At 43.6% G+C, this 25,077-nt stretch overlaps 1 protein-coding gene and 1 long non-coding RNA gene across 3 annotated transcripts in view; one reads left to right on the top strand and one right to left on the bottom strand.

Annotated features, from left to right (window-relative positions):
• Positions 1-4,227, top strand: part of THBS4 (thrombospondin 4) — a 42,988-nt gene extending 38,761 nt beyond the window's left edge. The window contains exons 18-22 of one of the 2 annotated variants that reach the window (XM_046001211.1): positions 468-516; positions 614-810; positions 1,388-1,560; positions 3,330-3,469; positions 4,002-4,227. In XM_046001211.1, coding sequence (XP_045857167.1) covers positions 468-516; positions 614-810; positions 1,388-1,560; positions 3,330-3,469; positions 4,002-4,063 — 621 coding nt within the window. In that variant the 3' untranslated portion in view covers positions 4,064-4,227. Of the gene's footprint in view, positions 1-467; positions 517-613; positions 811-1,387; positions 1,561-3,329; positions 3,470-4,001 lie in introns of those variants that run through there. The other variant, XM_046001212.1, reaches the window with a different exon arrangement.
• LOC123939353 overlaps positions 829-25,077 on the bottom strand; it is a 36,984-nt gene continuing 12,735 nt past the window's right edge. Inside the window, exons 2-4 of the long non-coding RNA XR_006817829.1 lie at positions 3,277-3,461; positions 2,198-2,466; positions 829-1,112 (exon numbers count right to left, since the gene is read on the bottom strand). This is a non-coding gene — a long non-coding RNA (uncharacterized LOC123939353). The remainder of the gene's footprint in view (positions 1,113-2,197; positions 2,467-3,276; positions 3,462-25,077) is intronic.

Genomic DNA, 25,077 nt, shown 5'->3' with positions numbered 1-25,077 from the left:
GTCTGCGATGCCAGCTCAGGGGAGCACTGCAGGGCGTGGCGGAGCACGCTGGGATGGGGCCCCGGGTGGTCGGGCCCTAGAGCCGTGCTCCTGCGCTCTCCCACAGACCACCTCCCCCACATCCTCCTCGCCAGACTACAGCAGGCTGGCACAGAGAGGCTGAGACATTTTAGTGTCACTGAGCCAGTCACGTTCATCAGAAGTGTATGTTCTCCCCAAACGAAGCAGATCCAGCAGACCCTTCATTACAGTTCTAGCAAAATTCTTTCTGTTCCGCTTTTTCTTTTCCCCGCACAAGTCTGTGCTTTCTTGGAGCACAGAACGAGGTAGAGCAGTTGATCCGATAATGCGTCTTTGTGTGGAGGTCAGAGCTCACTGACCGCGCCCCAGTGCGCTGAAGGCCCTGGGCTTCCTCAAGCTTCTCCACCTTCTACAACCGCCCTTAACTCCTTCAACTGTCTCTGCAGGGCATGGAGATTGTGCAGACCATGAACAGCGACCCCGGCCTGGCAGTGGGTAGGTCCAGGTCTTCTGCACCCCGTGGCTAGAATCCAGTCTTTGCAGCTCCTTCCGGGGCTGGTCTGCTTCTCTGACCTGCTTCTGATCCCTCCAGGGTACACAGCCTTTAATGGAGTCGACTTTGAAGGGACCTTCCATGTGAACACTCAGACAGACGACGACTATGCTGGCTTCATCTTCGGTTACCAAGACAGCTCTAGCTTCTATGTGGTCATGTGGAAGCAGACAGAGCAGACGTACTGGCAAGCCACGCCGTTCCGGGCTGTCGCCGAGCCCGGCATCCAGCTTAAGGTAGCCACGGTTCTCAGTCAGTCATCTCCCCTCTGAGCCCTTCACCCTCCTTTTAAGTCCTGTTCTCCTATAGGGCATTTAGTTCATCTGTGAAATTGAGGGGTTTATACTTGAGTTCAGGGCAGGGTGCACCCAGGGCCTTGCCTTCATTCCTTCATACAAGCCACATCCTAACCTCTGGGTGACTGACGGGGAGTTGGGGGATCTCCGGGGACATGTCAGCAGGTGCACGCTGCCAGAAACTGGCTCGTCTGTTCCCGCGCTGGGGCCAGCTCGGTCTAGAGATGCTGCCTCTGTCACTCCTGCTGGGAGAAAAGGTAGCCTTTTGAGCACTCATTGGACAGATGTGGGGAGCAAGGGATGCACAGCAGGAAAAACATGGAATGGGTTAATGGGGTATCAGCCAGTGCTGATGACTCAAGGACTAAGGGTCACCTCACTAGACAGGGCTTTTAAGTGTTTATGCTTTTATCCAAATCCAAGGAAGCCACATCATAACCATGAAGTCACCACCCGAGGGACCCAGGAAGGGTGGGCTGTGCATTCTGTTCTAGAACCTTGCCTGTATTCTTTCCAGGCTGTAAAGTCTAAGACCGGCCCCGGGGAGCATCTCCGCAACTCCCTGTGGCACACAGGGGACACCAGTGACCAGGTCCGGCTGCTATGGAAAGACTCAAGGAACGTGGGCTGGAAGGATAAGGTCTCCTACCGCTGGTTCCTGCAGCACAGGCCCCAGGTGGGCTACATCAGGTACGTGCAGGACACAGCTCCTCACCAGACACAGGAAGCAAAGCCCCCCCCCCACACACACACACACATACACTCCTGCATCACAGGGCTGACCCAGGATGGCCTCCTAGGGCACACCGGGACTGTAGCCGAGACGTCAGGCTACAGCTCCCAGCAAAGAAGTGGGAAGGAGACACCCAAGCCCCGACCAACCACATGGACATTAGGGCCAAGCTGAGGGTAGAGGGACCTTCTCCATAGCAGAGTAGGGGTGGGGGTCTCAGCATTGGAGGAGGGAGGTGCCTATTTGATGCTCCCCTTTCTGCCATGCCGACCAGTCTGGGGGAGATGGGGTTCAGCCTCCCCTCCGCACCTGCCCTGGATGGCAGCTTATTCATGAAGAGGTCACAGTGCACTGCCGTGAGTCCCTATGGTCCTTCCCTGCTGGACTAGAAACACCATGAAGGCCGTGCCTGGATCTCATTTTACCTCCGTCTCCTCGCTGCCAGGCCTTCCCACGTGTGGCAGGAACTGATCTTCTGGGAGCCCACACAATCTGCCTCCTTTCCCTCTAGGACGATTGAAAAACACTCAAAACTGTTCTCAGCAGCAGCCGATGGCTTAGGCAGCATCCTTGAAATTGAGACCATGTACTTACTCTCAGTCCTCAGACTTGCAGATCAACACGGAGGCCTCTGCTGTAATGCACTGAGGAAGGAGTACCGATCGCTGTCTCCTGACCAGGGCAGGAAGGCGGCCTCGTGGAAAAATAATCAGGACGGCTAATTCACGTTTTGTTCAATACATTAAGTCCAATGTATTGTTTGTCGCACAGGAAGATCATCGTGGTCTCAGCCCTGTGAAGGCTAATGCCTTCTTTTCTGTCCCAGAATGAAACCGTAGAAAATACAATCTGATCCCTAACCCCTATTACAGAGAAGAATGGATTAACAAAATCACACCAATGCCTAGACACCACTACTCCACAACATGAAATGGAAGCAGCGACATTCTAATGTGGATGGTTCTGCTGGTGACTTAAGGTTTAAAAGGGAGAACAGCTCTTTTTATGCAAAACAAAGTGCTCCATCATTTCTCAATTTACCCCAGGAAATTCAGTATATATTAAAACAGTGCAGAAAATACTTGATGTTCACAAGTAAAAGGAAGTTAGGTTTTAGGTCCAGATAATTATAAACAGGCTCTTCACCTACACAAGTGTCTGGAGGAACTCTCCAAATGCATGCAGCTTGCAAGACAAGCTTTTGTTCTTTCCAGGGCCTTGTAAGCCCTTCAGCATCCCTGGCTTCTGTCATAAAATGCCAAAGAAACAGCCAGAAATGTCCCCACAAATTTCTAAAACCCTTTTTTAGGGAGCGCTACTGCCCCCGACCAGGATCACTATTCTGAGATTCCAGCAGATTCTGTCATTCAGAACAAAGGAAAAGCAGTGGTTGTGAAGCATGATGTCTGGACAAGGTAACCCAAAGGACAGTGAGGTCACCAAGGCTCTTGGTCCTAGGTCGTAGTGTGGTGTAACTCTGCAGCAGGTACCCATCAAGCTTGACTGTGTGCCCAACATCATGTTGGACCTTTGGAGACCGAGAACTTTGGCGGGCATGAACGTACAGTCCCTGACCGTGAGGAGCTCCCAGTCTAGTCGGGAAGGGGCAACAGCTAGAGCACAATTGAGGCCTGTGAAAATGGATTATGAAGCAGCAAAGAAGTGGGTCTGACCTTGACCTCGGTTTGAGTTTCCTGGTGACTGACTTGGGCTGTGTTGTCTGCAGAGTGCGATTTTATGAAGGCTCTGAGTTGGTGGCTGACTCCGGGGTCACCATAGACACCACCATGCGTGGAGGCCGGCTTGGCGTGTTCTGCTTCTCCCAAGAAAACATCATTTGGTCCAACCTCAAGTATCGCTGCAATGGTAACGTACATTCTCGTTACTATACAATATCAGAATTAGAATCCATCAAGTAACATCACCTTATGTTTATAACACATTTTCCTCCCAGAAGCCCATAGCTCATGCCCCATATTCATTAACATGTAACCATCTCTGCGTAACTGAAGTAAATGGTAGATTTTTTTTTTCCTATTTGATAAATGAGGAAATTGAGACCCATAGAATTTAACTGCTTGGCTTAGGATTTGGGGGTTCAGTGAGAAATTCAGTCAGATTTAATTTACAGGCAGCCTTTATTTTCTTATGGCTCAAACATAATCACACTCCAAATCCATTCTGCCTGCTAATTTCCTTTAGGCCTGTGAATGAGCACTCCTGGGCTTTAAGCCAACAATTTGCAAAGCAGCCTGAGGTAGAAAATGGCCGTGGAGCCTTCTGGGGCCTGTTGCTCGGGCTAACACTGACCCCTACAGGACGCTTGCACAGCACGAGATGGACCAGGATCCCAGTGGAAGGAGCCTTCCTAACCCCCTGTGCCTGTTCTTGTTCGCAGACACCATCCCAGAGGACTTCCAAGAGTTTCAAACCCAGAATTTCGATCGCCTGGATAATTAAACCAAAGAGGCAGTCCATAACTGCTTTTCCAAACACTAAAGCTCTATATTTTTTAACTTCCTACAACTTTTTTTATATACACCGTGGCTTTCTTTTACCAGTCCAGTTATATCAAACTTTTTATATGAATGTGGCAATAAAGAGAGATAATTTCTAAAAAACCATGTTACTCAGACATTGCTTTGTGTGGCTCAGGCTTTGAGGGTGTGTGTGCTGTTCTCGGAGAGATGCACGTTGAACTTGAAGGGGCTTCTTTTTCATTGTTCAGACCGGGTCAGTCCGTGAGACTGAGCAAGTGCGTGAGTCAGAAGGCTCACACCAGAGGTCTCCTCTGTGATCACTCCAGCTTCCCTTCACAGGAAAGCCTAACAGTGCCATCAGCAGGGTCCCTCTTCTGGGGAAGGAGCCTCAAAAACACCTGCTCAGGGGAACCTTCCCCAAGGAGACGTTTCCTGACCAATCCTGGAGCAAATTTGTCTAATCCTTTCTGACCCTCTCCCCCACTCCCACACACACCTTCCACACCAGCACCTTCAGTGCCTGTTATGCTTGTAGATTTGGCTCCCCCTAGTGGAAGGCAAACTTACTGAGCTTCCATACTGTCATCCATATCCCCCACACCCAGCTTAGTACCTGGATATAGTAAACACCCACTATGTCTTTGCTGGCTGGTGGGCTGGCCGCCTCTTAAGTTATGAGACAGCAGTGCAGATGGATCCTGTAATCCCCCCTACAACCCAAACAGCTCCTTGCAATATATGCTCCAACTATGACCGTCTCCCTGACATCCCATGAGTGTGGTACGAGACGTGCCTCATCTCTACACTAGCCTTTCTACCACTCCGTTTGTAAGGCAAAGATCCTGGCAATTTTTATAAATTCCCTAAGAATTCTCCTTCATAGAATATTGCTGGGTAGTAAATGATCCCCCTATTCCAGTTCCTGGAGGTCTCTTAAATCCTAAATAAAGGAGAGACACGGTCACCACAGTTGGAGCATGATTTCAGTAGGCAGAAAATACAATGGCAGACGCATGACCAATGAGAGATATGGAGGGTTTCGTGGTATCTACCCACACATGTAAACCCGACAGACAGATGTTGCCTCAGAATGCAGAACATTTGATCTCCCACATCAGGGTTTTCGGTGAGTGGCCAGAATTCAGGCCTGTCTACCAACCGTTCCCTCTGCTGACACTGTCTAGTCTCCCAGGGGGATTCTGCTCCAGGACCTTCCTTCCAAGAATTTTTGTGCCGTGTTGCTCTCAAGGGTTTTTCCCAATCTCTGGTTCTTCATCTACAAATCTTTCCCAATTTTAAAAAACCTCAAAAGGCCAAGTTCACTTGGTTGGAGATGGTCCTCTTTCCATCTTACTCCTTTTCCTCACTTTTTGTATCTCCCTGGAAGGTTGTTATGTCTGAGCGCTTAGGGACTCTAGGAGCTCCTCCGTCCACTGTACCAATAGCACCATTAGGTTAGACCTTTGTAGCTATTTTAATGCCCTTTTACTGAGTCTCTGGCACTTTCCTAAGTAGTCTGTGATGAAAACCACAGATCCACTTCTTGAGAGATTTCATTATCACTGAAGTACATACCGGATCCTGGGCTGGAGATATGCTAATCTCTAGGGGGACGTGGTGTTGATCAGACCTGGATGTGAATCTGAGATGAATTCTTACAGTATCTTGATCTGACTTGCAGTGAGCCTGGTTTCCTTATTGAAACCATCCTATGGCTCCCATGTTCACTCCTTCCTGAGGCTGGTGGAAAAAGGAGGCAGCCTTTCTGTGCCCTCCCCACCCTCAAGGCTCCCCACCATTAGCTCTGCTATTGCTCTGAAACAGCAGCATATCCACAGGAAAGTTTCCTTAATCCCGCTAGTACCATCAGCCTGCTGCAGTTCAAGAATCTAATTGCATCCCTTAGGGAGCTTATTACATTGTTGGGAGGACAAAAGTCATTACATTCAGAGAGCAAACAGATCCAGTGACGTGCTGAAGCCCACACTTACCAGCTCATGAGAGCCAGCCATCAAGTTTTGAGGAATTTTTTGAGCTAGTTGTCAAGCTGTTGATAGTCTGAAATTAGCCATGGTAAAAATATTTACACCACAGAAATTGGCAAACACTACAAAGCAGGGCACCAGAGAGCTGATCGTCAAACATTTACCAACACACAACTGGCTGGGTACACCATCTTGTCTTCTAGTCATCCCTCCTCAATATCTTGGAAATTGGTGTAGAAAGCTTGAAACTTTCAGAAAACTTCTTGTTTAAATGGAGAATTACTGGGGCGACTGGGTGACTCAGTTGGTCAAGTGGCCAACTCTTGATTTCAGCTCAGGTCATGATCTCAGGGTCTTGAAATCCAGCCCCACAACCGACAGGTGACAGGCCCCTAGCTCAGCAGGGAGTCTGCTTCCCCTCTCTCTCTGCCCCCATACACATTCTCTCTCTAAATCTTTTTAAAAGATTAAAAATGGAGAAGTATCAGAATAAATATACAGAGAAATCTTCTTGACAGTGGTCTTGGCAATGATTTTTTTTAATACGATGCCAAGAGCACAAACAGCAAAAGCAAAGTCAGCAACAGAACTACATCAATCTCAAAAACTTCTGCACAGGAAAAGGAACTGAATGAAAAGACAACCTACAGAATGAGAGAAAAATTTTGCAGACCATACATCAGATAAGGGGTTAATATTCAATACATATAAAGAATCATACTACTCAATAATTTTTAAAATCTGATTTTAAAGTGGACAGAAGAACTAAATAGTTTTCCAAAGAGGACATCAAAATGGCCAATAGGCCCATGAAAGACCCTCAGGCAACTTCACCAAGCGACAGGAAATGTAAATCCAAGACATGTGGAGCCATCACCTCACACCTACTAGAACGGCTGTCATCAAGACAAGAGTCAGCAGGGGCTGGTGAGGGTGTAAAGGGAACCCTTTTACACTGTTGGCGAGAAAGTAAACTGGTCCAATCACTATGAAAACCAATATCAAGTTTCCTCAAAAAATTAAAAATAGGTCTACCATACCGCCCAAGCAATTCTGCTTCCGGGCATGTACCCAAAGGAAAGGAAAATAGGAGCCCAACCAGGTATCTGCGCCCCCATGTTTACCGCAGCATTATTCACAGTGGCCAAGATACGGAAACAACCTGAATGCCCATCGATGGACGAGATGATGCAAAGGGTGTGGTAAGTATCCAAGATGGAATATCGTTCAGCCCCGAGAAAGGAGAAAATCCTGCCATTTGCCACAACATGACGAACCTTGACCACAATATTCTAAGCGAGATAAGGCAGAGAAAGATAAGTACTTACATATGATGTCACTTATATGTGGAACCTAAAAACATCAAACTCCCCAAACACGGAGTAAAATGGTACTTGCCAGAGGATGGGGGCGGGGGGATATGATTGATGGTGTTTAAGAGTACAAACTTGCAATGAGTAGTAAATAAGTCACGGAGATCTGAAATGTAGTCTAATGAGTATAGACAGTATTATGCCATAATCATCAAACTACTAAGGGACTAAAACTTAATTATCCCAACTGCTAAAAGGAAAGAATAATTACATAACATGATAGAAGTGCTAAATATCACTACAATGGCAATCTTCTATTACAAAGGTCTCCAATTAACAAGTCATAATGCTTAAATGTACATATTACATGTCAAATAGCCTTAATTAAAAAAGGGGGGAGAAGTGGAAAATTTTGTGAGAATCAGGAAACCCTTGAGAAAGTCTAGCCAGATACCAGCAACACAGTATGAGAATGGGCTAGCCTGTGTGGGACCCTCTCCCCCCAATTGAAACCGGGACTTTCCAATGTTTAGACCCAACCCTAGTGCAGAAACTCAAGTTTCTCTGAGTTCTAATCATGTTATTAAGGTCTTCATTTGAATCTTATTAAGAGTTGGAGCAATCCTCACTCACCAGCTAGGATTAACTCATTCTATTGCCTATCTTCCTCCTGACTGTTCATTGAGACCAAGGGTCCTGAGGCAGGGGTGAGGGGAAAACAAGAAGGATGTCGCTGTGGGGGAAGACCATACCAGGATAGACTCCCGCAGGATGTGGGGAGAGCTCCTGGGGCAGGAGGAGAGCACTGGTGCCATGAGGAGAAGGCCCGGGGCATGGAAGCAGGGGCAGAGAGAAAAAGGGAGCACATTTTGCCTTCATCCAACAAAAAGGAAGCTCTTCCTCCTCTTCTCCCAGGTTATTATTTCTATATCTGAGAATTATTACAGGTGACTGTCCTCAGATTAATTTTAATGCTGGGCTATGGAATGAAAGAGAATGAGAAAGATACAGAATCCAGTCACCCATTATTTAAGTATCTATAAGCATTCTTTATGACCCAGACTGGAAAGATAACTTGGAATCTACTGACACAGCGAAAAAGAATCTGGTCTGGAAGAAACTAGAGAACTAGGTCATTGATGATATGAATCAAGGGGAGTGAGGTGTGAGGTACTCTTGTTAAAGGCCATACACTCAGGGTCCTTAAAATCTCTGGGTTTATGAGCACTCAGCCCTCCTTTCAAAGTTGTGAGCAAAATTCCCAGCAGTGTCCTCAACTCCCTATCTTACATCCTTGCCTAATAAATAACCTCAGTCCACTGAGAAGCTTACCCTAAATTTCTTGAGACAGTATAGTTTCCTTAATGGGTCAGGGTTTTTTTACTCCTGAGAAAACTTAAAATTAAGTATAGAGACGCTAAACCCACCATCCTAGTATTGTTGTGTAGTGTTTAAGAATTATCTTTGAATATATGGTATGTGGGGTTTTTTTTAGATTTGTTTATTACAGAGAGTGTGAGAGTGAGCGGGGGGAGGGCAGAGGGAGAGAATCTCAAGCAGACCCTCTGCTGGGCATGGGAGGGGAAGAGGGGGCTCCATCTCTCGACCCATGAGATCATGACCTGAGCTGAAACCAACTCAGGTCATTTAACCGACCAAGCCACCCAAGCACCCCTGAATATGTGATATTTAAAGTACTAAAGGGGTGCCTGGCTGGCTCAGTTGGAAGAGCACATGACTCTTGATCTCATGGTTGTGAGCTTGAGTCCCACGTTGGGCATAGAGATTACTTAAATAAATACATTTTTTAAAGAATAAAAAATAGCAGCCATCTGGGGGCACCTGGGTGACTCAGTGGGTTAAGCCTTTGCCGTTAGCTCAGATCATGATCTCAGGGTCCTGGGATCGACCCCTGCATGGGGCTCTCTGCTCAGCGGGGAGCGTGCTTCCCCCTCTCTCTCTGCCTGCGCTCTGCCTACTTGTGATCTCTGTCTCTCTGTCAAATAAATAAATAAAATCTTAAAATCTTTTTTTTAAGATTTTATTTATTTGACAGAGAGTGATCATAAGTAGGCAAAGAGGCAGGCAGAGAGAGAGAGAGGAGGAAGCAGGCTCCCCGCTGAGCAGAGAGCCTGATGTGGGGCTCGATCCCAGGACCCTGGAATCATGACCTGAGCCGAAGGCAGAGGTTTTAACCCACTAAGCCACCCCGCGCCCCAATAAATAAAATCTTTATTAAAAGATCTAAAAAAACAGCAGTCATCCAAAAAAAAAAAAATCTTCTTTTTGCAATGAAGTGGATGGAATTAGAGGGTATTATGCTAAGCAAAATAAGTCCATCAGAGTAAGACAATTATCATATGATCTCTCTGATATGAGGAATGTAAGAAACAAGACACAGGATCACAGGGGAAGAGAGGTTAAAGTGAAACAAGACAAAACAAGAGAGGGAGACAAACCGTAAAAGAATCTTGATCATAGGAAACAAACAGCTGCTGAAGGGGAGGTGGGGTGGGGGATGGGGTAACTGGGTGATGGCTCAGACTCACACATGCCACACTGCGCTCTGAGGGAGTAAGCTCAGAGCCCACCCAGCCCCACCCCCTGGCCTGAATGCAAGCGTTGGGGAACAGGAACTATGAAAGGGAAATGGGGTCAGTGTCTTTTTTTTTTTAAGATTTTATTTATTTATTTGACAGAGAGAGCACAAGTAGGCAGTGAGGCAGGCAGAGAGGGAGGGAGAAGCAGGCTCCCCTCTGAGCAGAGAGCCTGATGTGGGGCTCGATTCCAGGACCCTGAGATCATGACCTGAGCTGAAGGCAGAGGCTTTAACCCACTGAGCCATCCAGGTGCCCCAGTATCTTAAGGAGCTATCCCACCACAGTCTGAACCACCTCAAATGTTGATGATCTAAAGTATAGGATCCTCTCTGGGTTTCTAGGGCCTACAGAAAAGGAAAAGGAGAAAAGAAATAGCTATCAAGAATACTGTTTGAACAAGTTAGACTTACAGGATGAAATCAGAGTTGCTCAAAAGGCAGCGGCAGGGGGTGGGGGATGTGGCAGAAGAAGGAAAAGGGATTCCCCAAGGCTGGAGGAGCAGAAGGGTGGTGGGGGTCCAGAATAGCCTTGTCTGCCGCACCCCTACATGGTGTGAGAAAGCGTGAGAAGCCTCTCAGGAGGTGCCTGCTCCTGACTGTGGCCTGGGCACCTGGCCTGTACCCCAGAGCAGTGCCCAGGGAGCCCGCTCGGGAGGACAGGCAGGCCCATCGTGAGGAGCGCTGAGGTAGCCAACCCGAATAAAAGGACCACCTTCTCTCCCCCAGTCCCTTAAGTCCAGGGAACCTAGGGATGGGTAGAGGAAGGAGTCCCATTAAGAACTGACAATGCAGGGGCACCTGGGTGGCTCAGTCGGTTGAGCGACTGCCTTCAGCTCGGGTCATGATCCCAGGGTCTTGGGATCGAGCCCCACATCAGGCTCTCTGCTCAGTGGGGAGCCTGCCTCTCCCTCTCCCTCTGCCTGCCTCTCTGCCTACTTGTGGTCTCTCTCCATCTCTCTAATAAATAAATAAAATCTTTAAAAAAAAAAATAAAAGGAACTGACAATGCAGGCTGATGGAGTGAGAGGGCAGGGGGACGGAGCAAGAGCAGGGAGCAGGGCTCTGTTTAGCTCTAACAGACGGGAGCTAACGGAAGAAAAGTTGAGGAAGGGAGGACATGAGGGCCAGGGCCAAACCACCTGCGTTCAGGGGAAGGAGGGAGGCCACAGGGAGAACCAGGACCACCTCCAGGCCCCACGCTCCCAACTCCAGAAGGTGTTTCTGGTGATACTGTCCCTCCAACCCTGTCACCAGAGGCCAAAGCAGGCAGCCTTAGACCCTTTTTTCTGCAGAAAGAGGGAGTCTGCCAAGCATATCCACTATTCTAAAACTCCTGCTCCTGTGTAGTTTCTAGAAGAAGAAATGGAATAGAGTGGATTAAGCCGCTGCCTTCGGCTCAGGTCATGATCTCAGGGTCCTGGGATCGAGCCCCACATCAGGCTCTCTGTTCTGCAGGGAGCCTGCTTCCTCCTCTCTCTCTGCCTGCCTCTCTGTCTACTCGTGATCTCTCTCTCTGTCAAATAAATAAAATCTTAAAAAAAAAAAAAAGGAAGTATCAAGGAAACCAATCAACAGTTTAAACTGATTCAGCAGAATACTAGCTAAGAGAAGTACAGGTGATTAGATGACATAAATGGGAAAAAATAAAATGGAAGTCAAACAACCTCAGCTTTACCTCCTAATTCACATCACCAAGGTTGGACCCTAGCTCTGTTTCTTGAGCCCCTACAAACTGACCTGGATGAGTCAGTTTCTACTATTGGATTTGTTTCTAAAACTGAAAGATGCCTGTGTTTAGGGAAAGGGAGAAGATATTTGCAAATGACACTACAGACAAAGGGCTGATATCCAAGATCTATAAAGAACTCCTCAAACTCAACACACACAAAACAGATAATCATGTCAAAAAATGGGCAGAAGACATGAACAGACACTTCTCCAAAGAAGACATACAAATGGCTAACAGACACATGAAAAAATGTTCATCATCATTAGCAATCAGGGAGATTCAAATCAGAAACACATTGAGATACCACCTTACACCAGTCAGAATGACCAAAATTAACAAGACAGTAAACAAGTGCTGGAGAGGATGTGGAGAAAGGGGAACACTCTCACACTGTTGGTGGGAATGCAAGTTGGTGCAGCCACTTTGGAAAACAGTGTGGAGATTCCTTAAGAAATTAAAAATAGAGCTTCCCTATGACCCTGCAATTGCACTACTGGGTACTTACCCCAAAGATACAGATGTAGAGAAAAGGGCCATCTGTATCCCAATGTTTATAGCAGCAATGGCCACAGTCGCCAAACTGTGGAAAGAGCCAAGATGTCCTTCAACAGATGAATGGATAAAGAAGATATGGTCCATATACACAATGGAATATTACTCAGCCATCAGAAAGGATGAATACCCAACTTTTGTAGCAACATGGACAGGACTGGAGGAGATTATGCTGAGTGAAACCAAGTCAAGCAGAGACAGTCAATTATCATATGGTTTCACTTACTTGTGGAGCATAAGGAATAACACAGAGGGCATTGGGAGATGGAGAGAAGAAGTGAGTTGGGGGGAATCGGGGGGGAGACAAACCATGAGAAACTGTGGACTCTGAGAAACAAACTGAGGGTCTTGGAGGGGACTGGGGCGGGGGATGGGTGAGACTGGTGGTGGGTATTAAGGAGGGCACGGATTGCATGGAGCACTGGGTGTGGTACATAAGCAATGAATGCTGGAACACTGAAAAAATAAAATGTTTACAAAACGCCTGTGTTTAGACCAAGCCACGTTCCACACCTAGAAATTCCACAAACAGCCACTGAGCTGAGTCCTCCATATGGGTGGGGGAACATAGGTCTTGACCCCACCCTTGAGGGGCAGCTCTTAGAAGTCACAGCTTCGGTTCCAAGTACCCTGAAGAAAAGACTCATTTCAAACCTTCACCCAAGCTATGATCTAGCACAAGTCTCCCTTCACTAAGTTTACCTTGCTAAGCAGTATCAGAATTTTTTAAGAATTTATTTATTTATTAATTTGAGAGAGAGAGAGAGAGCGAACAAGCATGAAATGGGTAAGGTCAGAGGGAGAATCAGGCTCCCCGCTGATCAGGGAGCAGGATGCAGAACTTGATCCCAGGACTCCAGGATCATGACCTGAGCCGAAGGCAGACGTTTCACCAACTGAGCCACCCAGGCACCCTTAGTAGTATCAGATGTATACGTTATAAAACATAATAGGAAATCTCTGTTGGGAACATATGTCTCAACAACAACAAAAAAGTTTCCTAACTAAGTGTGAATATCTCTTACCATATTTGGGGGGGTTTCTTCTAAATAGCTGTGGTTCTCTTTTGATAGAACGCAGTAGAAAAACAGTGGAGGTCGAATGTCGAGGAAAAATTTATGGAAGGAAAATTCTCATTGAAAATGTTCTCCAGGGGCAGCTAGGTGGCTCAGTCAGTTAACTGTCTGCCTTCAGCTGGGGTTGTGATCTCAGGGTCCTGGGATAGAATCCTGCATTGGGCTCCCTCTTCAGTGGGGACCCTACTTCTCCCTCTGTCCATCCTCTACCCCCACGCTATTTTCTCAATCTCTCTCTCTCTCTCATTCAAATTAATAAACAAAATATTTTTTAAAAAGAAGGAAAGAAAAAGAAAACGTTCTCCATTAGTTTATTTTTAATGCATTATCCTCCCAAGAAGCCCATCTCACTCCCACTCCTCTTCCACCACACTTCTGAGGAACAGGGGTTGAGAACTAACATCTCAAAAGTCCCTTCCAGCCTGTGGTTTCTGCGAGCTACTGGAGGATGAGTACTGTGCAGTATTTATCTCTGTACCCTGCCCTCAGCCCCTCAATAAAGCATTAGCTGAATCAGAAAAGCCAGTTGTCTCAATCAAGCCCCAAAGAGGCTTCAAATTCTTGTCTTTCTTCATAGAATCCACGAGGGGGCAGCAATCCTCCAAAAATAGGCCTCATCTTAGCAAGTTGCTCTTTTCTGGCTAAAAAGCAATTCCTGAGGTTCATTAAAAATAAAGTAACAACTATAACTGATTAAGTACTTACTTTACTCCTAGTATCAGCACTGTTAATAGTCCCATACTTCAGATCCCTTATTTACCCAAACATTCAACTAAATAAAAACCAACAACCACACACGAAAACAAATGAAATTTGAATTCTTTTAAATTCAGCACTAAATAAATACAGAAGCCTCATTTTCTTTGTTTCCTTTCCAGAACTGCCTAGAGAAGACCTTCCTTGTTCCTAAATTCACATGACACAGTCTTCTCTGTGAGCTGACTTCATCTGTCCATTCATCATTCACCCACTCGTCAAACACCTACTGAACAAGGGCTGTGTGCCAGGCGCTGTGCTAGACTCCATGAGGGTCACAAAAAAAATGTAAATCCAACTGGCTTTAGTCCGAGTCTCTGCATGAGTGAAAGCCATTTTCACTCTAATGCTGATAAGTGTGAAACTATAACCTGGTTTAGGACCAGACGAAACTTAAAGCAGCTGTGTGATTCCCTTGCTCTCTGACTCTACCTATAAAGCATCTGTCTACGGGAAGAACTCCTACTTCCTTGGTCCTGAGAGTTTGTAGTTAGGCCAAAAACAGCCTTGTCCTAAATGTCCCACCAGGTAGAGTGACTTTCCAGGGAACAAAGGGCAGCTTCGCAGGCAGGGACAGACGGCTTGACAAAAGTTGATTCAGTCAAAAACAGTTTGGCCTGCAGTGTTCTCATTATTCTTGGGGTTTTTTGTCTGGTTGGTTAAATTCTGCAACCATTTAGAACTCGGAAGAATTTGTAGTCCAAGACGGCAATGTAAGACCCTGAACTCGCCTCCTCCACAGACACACCAAATCTACCCCATCTACAGAGCGATTCCTCCTGAAGAAGGGCTGAGGCCTGTCTGAGCGGCTTCCGCACAACAAATGATAGACCCCACAGAGAACGTCAGGGAGACACAGTAACAAGGGGAACCCCCAGCCCCAATGCTGTAAACTGCACTGGGGAGGGATGGTACCCAGAGACTGTGAGCGCATTTACATTCCCTGAGGCACAGAAAAAGAGTTATAGTTTAAAAGGGTAATTAGAGGGGTGCCTCGGTGGCTTAGTGGGTTAAGTATCTGACTCTTGATTTCAGTTCAGGTCATGATCTCAGGGTCATGAGATCGAGCCCTGTGTCAGGCTCCACACTGAGTATGGAGCCGGCTTGAGAGTCATTCTCTCCATTTCCCTCTGCCCCTACCCCTGCTCACTCACTCTCTCTCAAAAAAATAATGAAATAAAAAAATAAAAAATTAGAGGGCAACCAGCATATAAAGGAACCACCCTAGAACCCTGCCAGACTGTGGGAGAGCTGCTGGAATGCTCTCAGGGTTGGAGGGACTGGTGAGCACCATAGTTTATGTCCCAACCCCCAGAATCCACCTTGATGGTATGGACAGGAGCAGGGTGCACCACAGCTGGCCTGCCACCTCAGTGAGCCCCAGATCCCCAGCCCATTCCATTCCCAACCATCCCATGAAGGTGGCCCCAGCATGGTACCCACGGAAACACCCCTGATCAGTCACTTCAAGGTGGCACAGGTTGCAAAGCATCCTGGAACACTCCAGGCCTACATTATTTTGGCCCCAGACAACCTGCCAGGGCACCACTAATGCAGTGCAATCCACGGCCCTCAGGGACACACCAACCTTGGCTCCAACCACCTACACAAAAGACACAGTCCTCTGGCCTGTGCCCACCTTGGCTCCAGCCTAATGCCTGAAAGCTCCCTGCACAAGACAACCTGAAACAGCCTGGGGCTTGTACCTACTTCAGATTCTGCTATCTTGACAGAGTACCTTCTGCAGAGAGAGTCTCAGGACCACTCTGGCCCACGCCTACTTCAGTTCCAGCCGTCCCAACAGGGCAGCCTAGTACAGAGTGTCCCCAGATGCCCAACCCATGACAGCAACAGCTCCAGCCAACCAACCAACCAAAGTCACCAGGAATGTACAGTCTTCACAGGGGACAACCATACACAAGGCCATTCCCTCAAAGTTAGAGGTAGATGTTCCAGGTGCCTGGGTGGCTCAGTCAGTTAAGCATCTGCCTTCAGGTCAGGTCATGATCCCAGCTGGGATGGAGCCCCATGTCTAGCTCCCTGCTTAGCGGGAGACCTGCTTCTCCCTCCCCCCCCCCCCCGCCCCGCTTATGATCTCTGTCTTCTCTCATGCTTTTTCTCTCTCTCTCAAGTGAATAAATAGAATCTTTTGAAAAAAAATAGAAGTAGACGTTCCACCTAATGCATAGAAACACAGAAAGTCGAGCAAAGTGAGGAAATAGAGAAATATGCTCCAAACAAAAGAATGAAAAAAAAAGCCGCAGAACTAGAAGTGAAATGGAGATAACCAATCTACCTGATAAAAAGTTCAAAGTAGGGGCACCTGGGTGGCTCAGTGGATTAAACCTCTGCCTTCAGCTCAGGTCATGATCTCAGGGTCCTTGGATCAAGCCCCACATCAAGCTCTCTCTCAGTGGGGAGCCCGCTTCCCCTCCCCCCACACCCCCATCTCTGCCTGCCTCTCTGCCTACTTGTAATCTCTCTGTATCTCTCTGTTAAATAAATCAATAAAATATATTTTTTAAAAAGTTCAAAGTAATGGTCATTAAAATGCTAAAAGGACTGAAGAGAAGAGTGGATAAACTCATGAGAATTTCAAGAAAGAGATAGAAAATATAAAGAAGAATGAATCTGACTTGAAGAGTACAATTACTGAAATGAAAAATACACTGAATGGAATTAACCATAGACTAGAGGATACAGAAGAACAGATCGGTGATCTGGAAGGTAGGACAAGGGAAAGCACCTAATTGGAACAGCAAAAAGAAAATGGGAATTTTTTAAATGAGCATAGGAAAGACTGAGAAGATGGCAGAGAACCCTAAGCTTGCCCCATCCCATGGATACAACTAAGTAATACTCACATCAGCATAAATAACCCAGGAAATAACCCAAAGACTGGCAGAATAAACTCTACAAGCAAAGGCTGGGAAGAGCCACATCAAGAAAGGTAGAAAGGATGAACACACAAGTTTGGGAACAAAAGGACCATGGCCATCCATGGTGGGGAAGGAGTTGGTCGTGCAAAACAGAGGGAAAAAAAACAGAAGTTCACACCAGGGAGCCTACACAGGGAAGATGAATCCCCATAACATTTTCTTTAAAAACAAGAGGGAACAAATTTAATAAGTTCTTACAACCAGGAGAACTTAAGACCTCAATTTTTAAAATCATGGGTCTCAGCTCTGGCAGAGTCCAGAGGATATTAAGAAGCCAAGTCTCCAGCACAGTCTTGCAAATATAGCCCAGAACCAGCATTTTGAAACACATCGGGGACAAGTGGGAAGGAGAAAGATTTACTTATCTCAGATCATGACTCAGAATGGCAGGTATCATGGGGAGACCCCTTCAGGAACGAAAGACCTGGAACACACCATTTACCTCTTCCTCCCACCAGCATAAACAACAGCCCCCTAAAAGACCCCAGGGCATCTCTACACTCCTTATCTAACTTGCTAACACTAAACCCTAACCCTCCCCACCTGCCCCAACCTCCACCCCCCCTCACCTTACCCCCCCCCCACACACACACACTTTGGCAGATCCACCCTTTCCAGTCACACCTGCTGCACTCTCCAGTGGCAGTGATGGTATCAGGTCGCATTTCACAAGCAGACCAGCAAACACCTTGTAAAGACACACCCCACCCCTGTTGAGTAACAAACACTGCCTACAATAGGCAAAGTGGTACTGGACAGCCCGGAAAAGAGGCGAGGATTCAGCGGAAGAACTCATGCAACACACACAGGAGACCCTCCCTGAAGCACCAGGCCCTGGGAAGCAAGGGACAAATCAATGCAGGTCACTAGGGGACCTCTTCTTCCTAAGGCCATTGCCATCCAGAGCAAGAGACGTAGGTGAATTAACAGGTGATTTTTTCCTAACAAAACAGACACAGAAAGTTAGGCAAAATGAGGAGACAGAGAAATATTCCCAAATGAATGAACAGGACCAAACCAGAGCAAGAGACCTAAGTGAAACAGATGTAAGTAATATGCCTAATAGAAAATGTAAAGTAATGGTCATAAAGATAGTCACTGGAATTGAGAAAAGAGTGAGATCCTTAACAGAGATTTTAAAAAGAGCCAGATGGTGTTCTTCATGACTGAATTGTTTTTTATATAAAAATGAAATATTTCTACCTCTTCACTGCCTGACACAGCTCTAGAATACAATTTTCCTATTTTTTTGGCCACATACTCTGATCACCTCTTACAACAACAGTGTGTAAGTTTATTTTCTATAGAGATTGGAAAGATAGATCATGCCAATATCTAGAATACTTGACCAGCATGCTTTCTATCACTGATAATTCTTTAGAAGTTTCCTTTACTTTCACAACTCATTACTGATAGGTCATGTACAGTTCTCAGAATGTTGTCTCTTTCAGGAAAACATCTATCAAGTTCTTTTCATGCAGAGTTGTATCATTGTGCTGTATCCCTGAAACTAACAAAACATTGTGTATCAACTGTACTTCAATAACAATGTAATGAAGTGAAATAAGGAATATTTAAGATTCTGGGGACACCCGGGTGGTTCAGTCAGTTAAGTGCCTGCCTTTGGCTCAGGTCATGGTCACAGGGTCCCGGGATTGAGTCCCACATTGGGTTCCCAACTCAGCGTGCTTCTTCCTCTGCCTTTCACCCCACTAGTGCTCGTTCTCTCTCTGTCTCGTTCTGTCTCAAATACATAAAGGCTTAAAAAAAAAAAAAAAAAGACCCATCTATATGCTGACCATAATACACTCATTTCAGACCTAAAGACACGTGCAGATGGAGAATAAGGGACTAGAGAAACATTTATCATGCAAAGGGAAGTGTAAAGAGAGCCGGGAGGGGTGCCTGGGTGGCTCAGTCATTAAGTGTCTGCCTTCTGGCTCAGGTCATGATCCCAGGGTCTTGGGTTCCAGCCCCACATCAATGGGGCTCCCTGCTGGGTGGGAAGCCTGCTTCTCCCTCTCCCACTTCCCCTGCTTGTGTTCCCTCTCTCACTGTGTCTCTCTCGGTCAATAAATAAAATCTTAAAAAAAAAAAAAAAGAGAGAGAGAGAGAGAGCCAGAATAGCAATATTTATACTGGGCAAAATAGACTTTAAAACAAAGACTAGCAAGAAACAAGAGAAGCATCATATAATAATAAAGGTAACAATCTAACAAGAGGTTACAACAATTGTAATAAATAAATAGTAATATAGTAAAAACAGAGGACTTTAACATCCCACTTAGCTCGATGAACATGCCATTCAAACAGAAAATCAACAAGGAAACAGTAAGGAGCTTTGAATGACACACTGGACCAGATGGACTTAACGGATATATTCATAACATTCCATCCTAAAACAGCAGAATACACATTCTTTCCAAGTGCACATGGAACATTTTCCAGAACTGTCTCAAGAAATTCAAAAGGATTGAAGTCATTCCATGCATCTTTTCTGACCACAACACTAAGAAACTAGAAATCAACCACAAGAAAACTTCTGGAAAGAGCAAAAAATACATGAAGGTTAAGTAACATGCTACTAAACAATGAATGGGTCAACCAAGAAATCAAAGAAATCATAAAATACATGGAAATAGATGGAAATGAAAACACAAAGGTCCAAAATCTTTGTGATGCAGCAAAGGCAGTTCTAAGAAGGCAGTTTATAACAATATAGGCCCACCTAAAGAAGAAAAAACAACCTAACCTTACAGCTAAAGGAGCTAGAAAAAGAAGAACAAAGAAAACTCAAAACCAGTAGAAAAAAGGAAATAATAAAGATTAGAGCAGAAATAATATAGAAACTAAAAAAAAAAATAGAACAGATCAATGAAACCAGCAGGTGATTCTTTGAAAAGATCAACAAAATTGATTTACCTCTGACTGCAGTCGTAACACACACACACACACACACACACACACACACACACACAGAACCCAAATAAAATCACAAATGAAAGAGAAGAAACAACAACCAACATTATAGAAATACAAACAATTGCAAGAGAATATTATGAAAAGCTACAAACCAAGAAATTGGACAACCTAGAAGAAATGGATAAATTCCCAGATATATATAACCTACCAAAATTAAAGCAGGAAGAAACAGAAAATTTGAACAGTCTGATTGCCAACAATGAAACTGAATCAGTAATTTAAAAACTCCCAACAAACACAAGTCCAGGACCAGATAGCTTCAAAGGTGAGTTCTACCAAACATTTCAAGAAGAGTTAATACCTATTTTTAAACTATTCCAAAAAATAGGAGAAGAAAATGTCCAAATTTACTCTATGAGACCAGTATCACCCTGATACCAAACCCAGATAAAGACACCACAAAAGAAAAAAGAAAAAAAAAAGCCACTAAAGACCAGTATCTCTGATGAATGGAAATGCAAAAACCCTCAATAAAATACTAGTAAACTGAATCCAACAATACATTAAAAAAAACCATACACCACAAAGAAGTGGAGTTTATTCCCAGGACACAAGTGTAGTTCAGTATTCACAAAACAATCAACATAATAAATCACATAAATAAGAGCAAAAATTAAAACTATATGATCACTTCAATAGATAAAGAAAAAGCATTTGACAAATTTCAAAATCCATTCATGATAAAAAAAACAAACAAACTTCAATAAAGTAAGTCAAGGGACCATACCTCAGGGTAAAAAATCATATCTGAAAAACCCACAGTGAACATCATACTCAATGGGGAAAAAAAAAACCTGAGAGCTTTCCTCCTACGATCAAGAATAAGAGAAGCATGTCCACTCTCACTACTTTTATTCTATATAGTACAGGAAGCCCTCGTCACAGCAAATAGCAACATAAACAAATGAAGGAATCCAAATTTCTCAGGAAGAAATAAAACTTTCACTACTTGTAGACGACATGATACTGTGTGCAAAAGACCCAAAAGACGCCAGCAAAAAAGCTTCTAGAACTGATAAATGAACTCAGTAAAGTTGCAGGTTATCAAATCAATGTTCAGAAATCTGTTGCATTTCTCTACACTGAAAATGAAGTGGTAGAAAGAGAAATTAAGGGATCAATCTCATTTACAATTGCACCAAAAATAATAAAATGTCTAGGAAGAAACTAAACCAAAGAGGTACAAGACTTATACTCTGAAAACTGGAATACACTGATGAAAAAAAAAAAAATGAAGATGAGACACAGAAATGGAAAGACACTCCATGTTCATGATATAAAATATTGATAAGAAGGTCAATATCACCCAAAGAAATCTACATATTTAATGCAATCCTTATCAAAATACCAACAGCACTGGGGCACCGGGGTGGCTCTGTCAGTTGGTATCACAATTCCAGACTTCAAGTTATACTACAAAGTTGTAGTAAATAAAACAGTATGGTATAGGCAGAAAAAGAGATATGTCAACAGAATAGAATAAAAAAATTGAGAAATAAACCCACAGTTATATGGCTAATTTATCCTTAACAAAGAAGAAATGAATATACAATCAGAAAAAGATGGTCTTTTCAATAAATGGTGTTGGGAAAACTGGACTTACATAGAAAAGAATAAAACTGAATCACTCTCTTTTACTATACAGAAAAATAAATTCAAAATGGATTAAAGATCTAAATGTGAAAACTGAAACCATAAAAATCTTAGAACAGAACATAAGTAGTCATTTCTCTGACATCAGCCACAGTGACATTTTTCTAGATAGGTTCCCCAAGTCAAAGGAAACAAAAGCAAAAATAAACTATCGGAACTATATTAAAATAAAAAGCTTCTGGGCGCCTGGGAGGCTCAGTGGGTTAAGCCGCTGCCTTCGGCTCAGGTCATGATCTCAGGGTCCTGGGATCAAGTCCTGCATCGGGCTCTCTGCTCAGCAGGGAGCCTGCTTCCCTCTCTCTCTCTCTCTGCCTGCCTCTCTGTCTACTTGTGATCTCTCTCTGTCAAATAAATAAATAAATAAAATCTTTAAAAAAATAAAATAAAATAAAATAAAAAGCTTCTGCCCAGTGAAGGAAACAATCAACAAAACTAAAAGGCACCTACTGATGGGAAAAGATGTTTGCAAATGACATATCTGACAAAGGGTTAGTATCCAAAATATATAGAGAACTTATAAAATTCAACACCCAAAAAACCAAATAATCCAATCTGAAAATGGGCAGAAGACATGAAGAGCCATTTCTCTAGAGATGACATATAGATGGCCACAAAATATGAAAAGATGTTCAACATCAATCGTATCAGGGAAACACAAATCAATACCGCAACAAGATATCATCTCCTACCTGTCAGAATGGCTAAAAGCAAAAACACAAGAAATGACAGGTATTGGCAAGGATGTGGAGAAAAAAGGAGCCCTCTTGCACTGTTGGGAATGCAAACTGATACAGCCACTGTGGAAAAGAGAATGGAGTTTTCTCAAAAAGCTAAAAACAGAACTACTCTATAATCTACCAATGGCAATAAAGGGTTTTTACTAAAGAAAAAAGAAACAGTAATTCAAAGGGATACATGCATGTGTGCATGCGTACACACACACACACACACACACACACACCAACAGAGAGAGAGAGAGAGAGAGGAATATTATTCAGCCATAAAAAGGAATGAAAACTTGCCATTTGCAATGACATGGATGGAGCTAGAGAGTCAAATGCTAAGTGAAATATGTCCATCAGAGACAAATACCATATGATTTCACACATGTGTGGGATTTAAGAAACAAAACATATGAGCTAAGGAAAAAAGAGACAGAGAGACAAACCAACAGACTCTTTAATATAGAGAACAAAATGATGGTTACCAGAGCAGGGGAGGTGAGGGGATGGGTTGAAAGGTGATAGAGACTAAGGAGTGTACTTGTCCTGATGAGCACTGGGTGACTTTGGAATTGTTGAATCATGACATTCTATACCTGAAACTAATATAACATTGTATATTAACTATACTGGAATTAAAATTAAAACTTAATAAACAAAGAGAGGCTGGCTGGCTCAGTTGTTTAAGCATACAACTCTTGATTTCAGCTCAAGTCACGATCTTGGGGTTGTGAGATTGAGCCACACTCAGTGTGGAGTCTGCTTGAGATTCTCTCTCTCCCTCTTCCTCTGCCTTCCGTGTCATTCGCATACATTTTCTCTCTAAATAACTGAATAAAATCTGAAAAAAAAAAAAAAAAAACAAAAAAACAAAAAAAAACTTTAACAAAAATAAAATAAGATGAGGATAGAGTACAGGATCTCTTAGAAAAATAACATCAAGCCGAGAGACACATTATGGAGGTCCCAGAAGGAGAAGAGAAAGATAAGGGGGCAGGAAATTATTTATTAATAATTTTAATTTATTAAAATAAATAATTTTAAATATTATTATTGATATTATTTATTTGAATAAATAATAGTTGAAAAATTCCCTAACCTGGGTAAGGAAAGAGATATCCAGTTTCACGAAGCACAGAGAGTTCCACATCATGAACCTAGGGAGGTTTACACCATGTCACATAATAATTCAAATGTCAAAGATGAAGGAGAGAATTTTAAAAGTGACAAGATAGAAGCAACTAGTCATAAACAAAGAAAATCCCATAAAACTACAGCTAATTTTTCAGCAGAATTTTACAGACCAAAATGGGGTGGTGTGATATATTCAAAGTGTTGAAAGGAAAAAACAAAACCACCACCTACAACCAAGATTACACTATTCAGCAAGACAATCATTCAGAATTGATAGAGAGATAGTTTCCCAAACAAAATCCGAGTTCATCACCACTAAACCAGCCTTACAATAAATGTTAAAAGGACTTCTTTAAGTGGAAAATAAAAGGTCATACTTAGAAAAAAAAATTATAAGAGAAAAAATTGGGGGGCACCTGGCAGTCTCAACCCATAAAGCATGCAACTCTTGATCTCAGGGCCGTGAGTTTAAGCCCCACACTGGGTGCAGAGTTTACTTAAAAATAAAATCTTAAACAAACAAACAAACGAAAGGAAACAATTTCATTCAAAATCAAACATGCAGTAAAGGTAGTACAGCCATCATATATAAAGCTAGATGAAGGTTAAAAGACAAAAGTAGTAAAATCAGTTATAGCTAAAAAATTAACCGAGAGTTGGGGCGCCTGGGTGGCTTAATCAGTTAAGCATCAGATTCTTGGTTTCAGCTTAGGTCACGATCTCAGGACCATGGGATCAAGCCCCATGTTGGGCTCTGCACTCAGCATGGCATCTGCTTTGGATTCTCTCTTCCTCTCCTAACCACTCACTTCTCTCTCTTTCTCAAGTAAATAAATAAAGTCTTTAAAAAATTTAGTTAAGAGGACTTACAAAACAAAAAGATGCAAAATATGAAAACCTATTCATAAAATGTGGATGAAGGACTAAAAGTTCTTTTTAGAATGTGTTCAAACTCAAGTTATATAGACTGCTATATACACAGAATGTTCTATATGAACCTCATGGTAACCACAAACCAAAAACCTGTAATAGATACATAAAAAATAAAGAGAAAGAAGGCCAAGCACATCTCTTAAAAAAAAAAAAAAAAAAGCCATCAATCATAAGGAAAGAGAGGAACAGAAGAAGAAAGGAACAGAGAAGAACCACAAAAACAACCAGAAAACAATAAAATAGCAATAAGTACATATCAATAATTCCTTTAATTTGCAAATAGTCTAAATGCTCCAGTTGAAAGACAGCAAGATGGATTAAACAAACCAAGACCCATTTATACGCTGCCTACAAGAAATTGACTTCAGAATTAAAGATACACACAAACTGCAAGTGAAGGTATGGAAAAAACTTTCCACACACAAAAACATTCCAAAGCCAGGGTAGCAATACCTTGATCAGATAACATGGACCTTAAGACAAAGGTTTTAACAAGAAGTAAAGAAGGGCATTACATAATGATAACAGAGAAGATATAACAATTTTAACATCTATATACTCCACCTTGGAGGCACGAAATACATAAAGCAAATATTAACTAACATAAAGAGAGAAATTGAC

The sequence above is a fragment of the Meles meles genome, chromosome 3 (assembly GCF_922984935.1).
Source record: "Meles meles chromosome 3, mMelMel3.1 paternal haplotype, whole genome shotgun sequence".
NCBI lineage: Eukaryota > Metazoa > Chordata > Mammalia > Carnivora > Mustelidae > Meles > Meles meles.
This window is presented reverse-complemented; position numbering and strand designations above follow the sequence as displayed.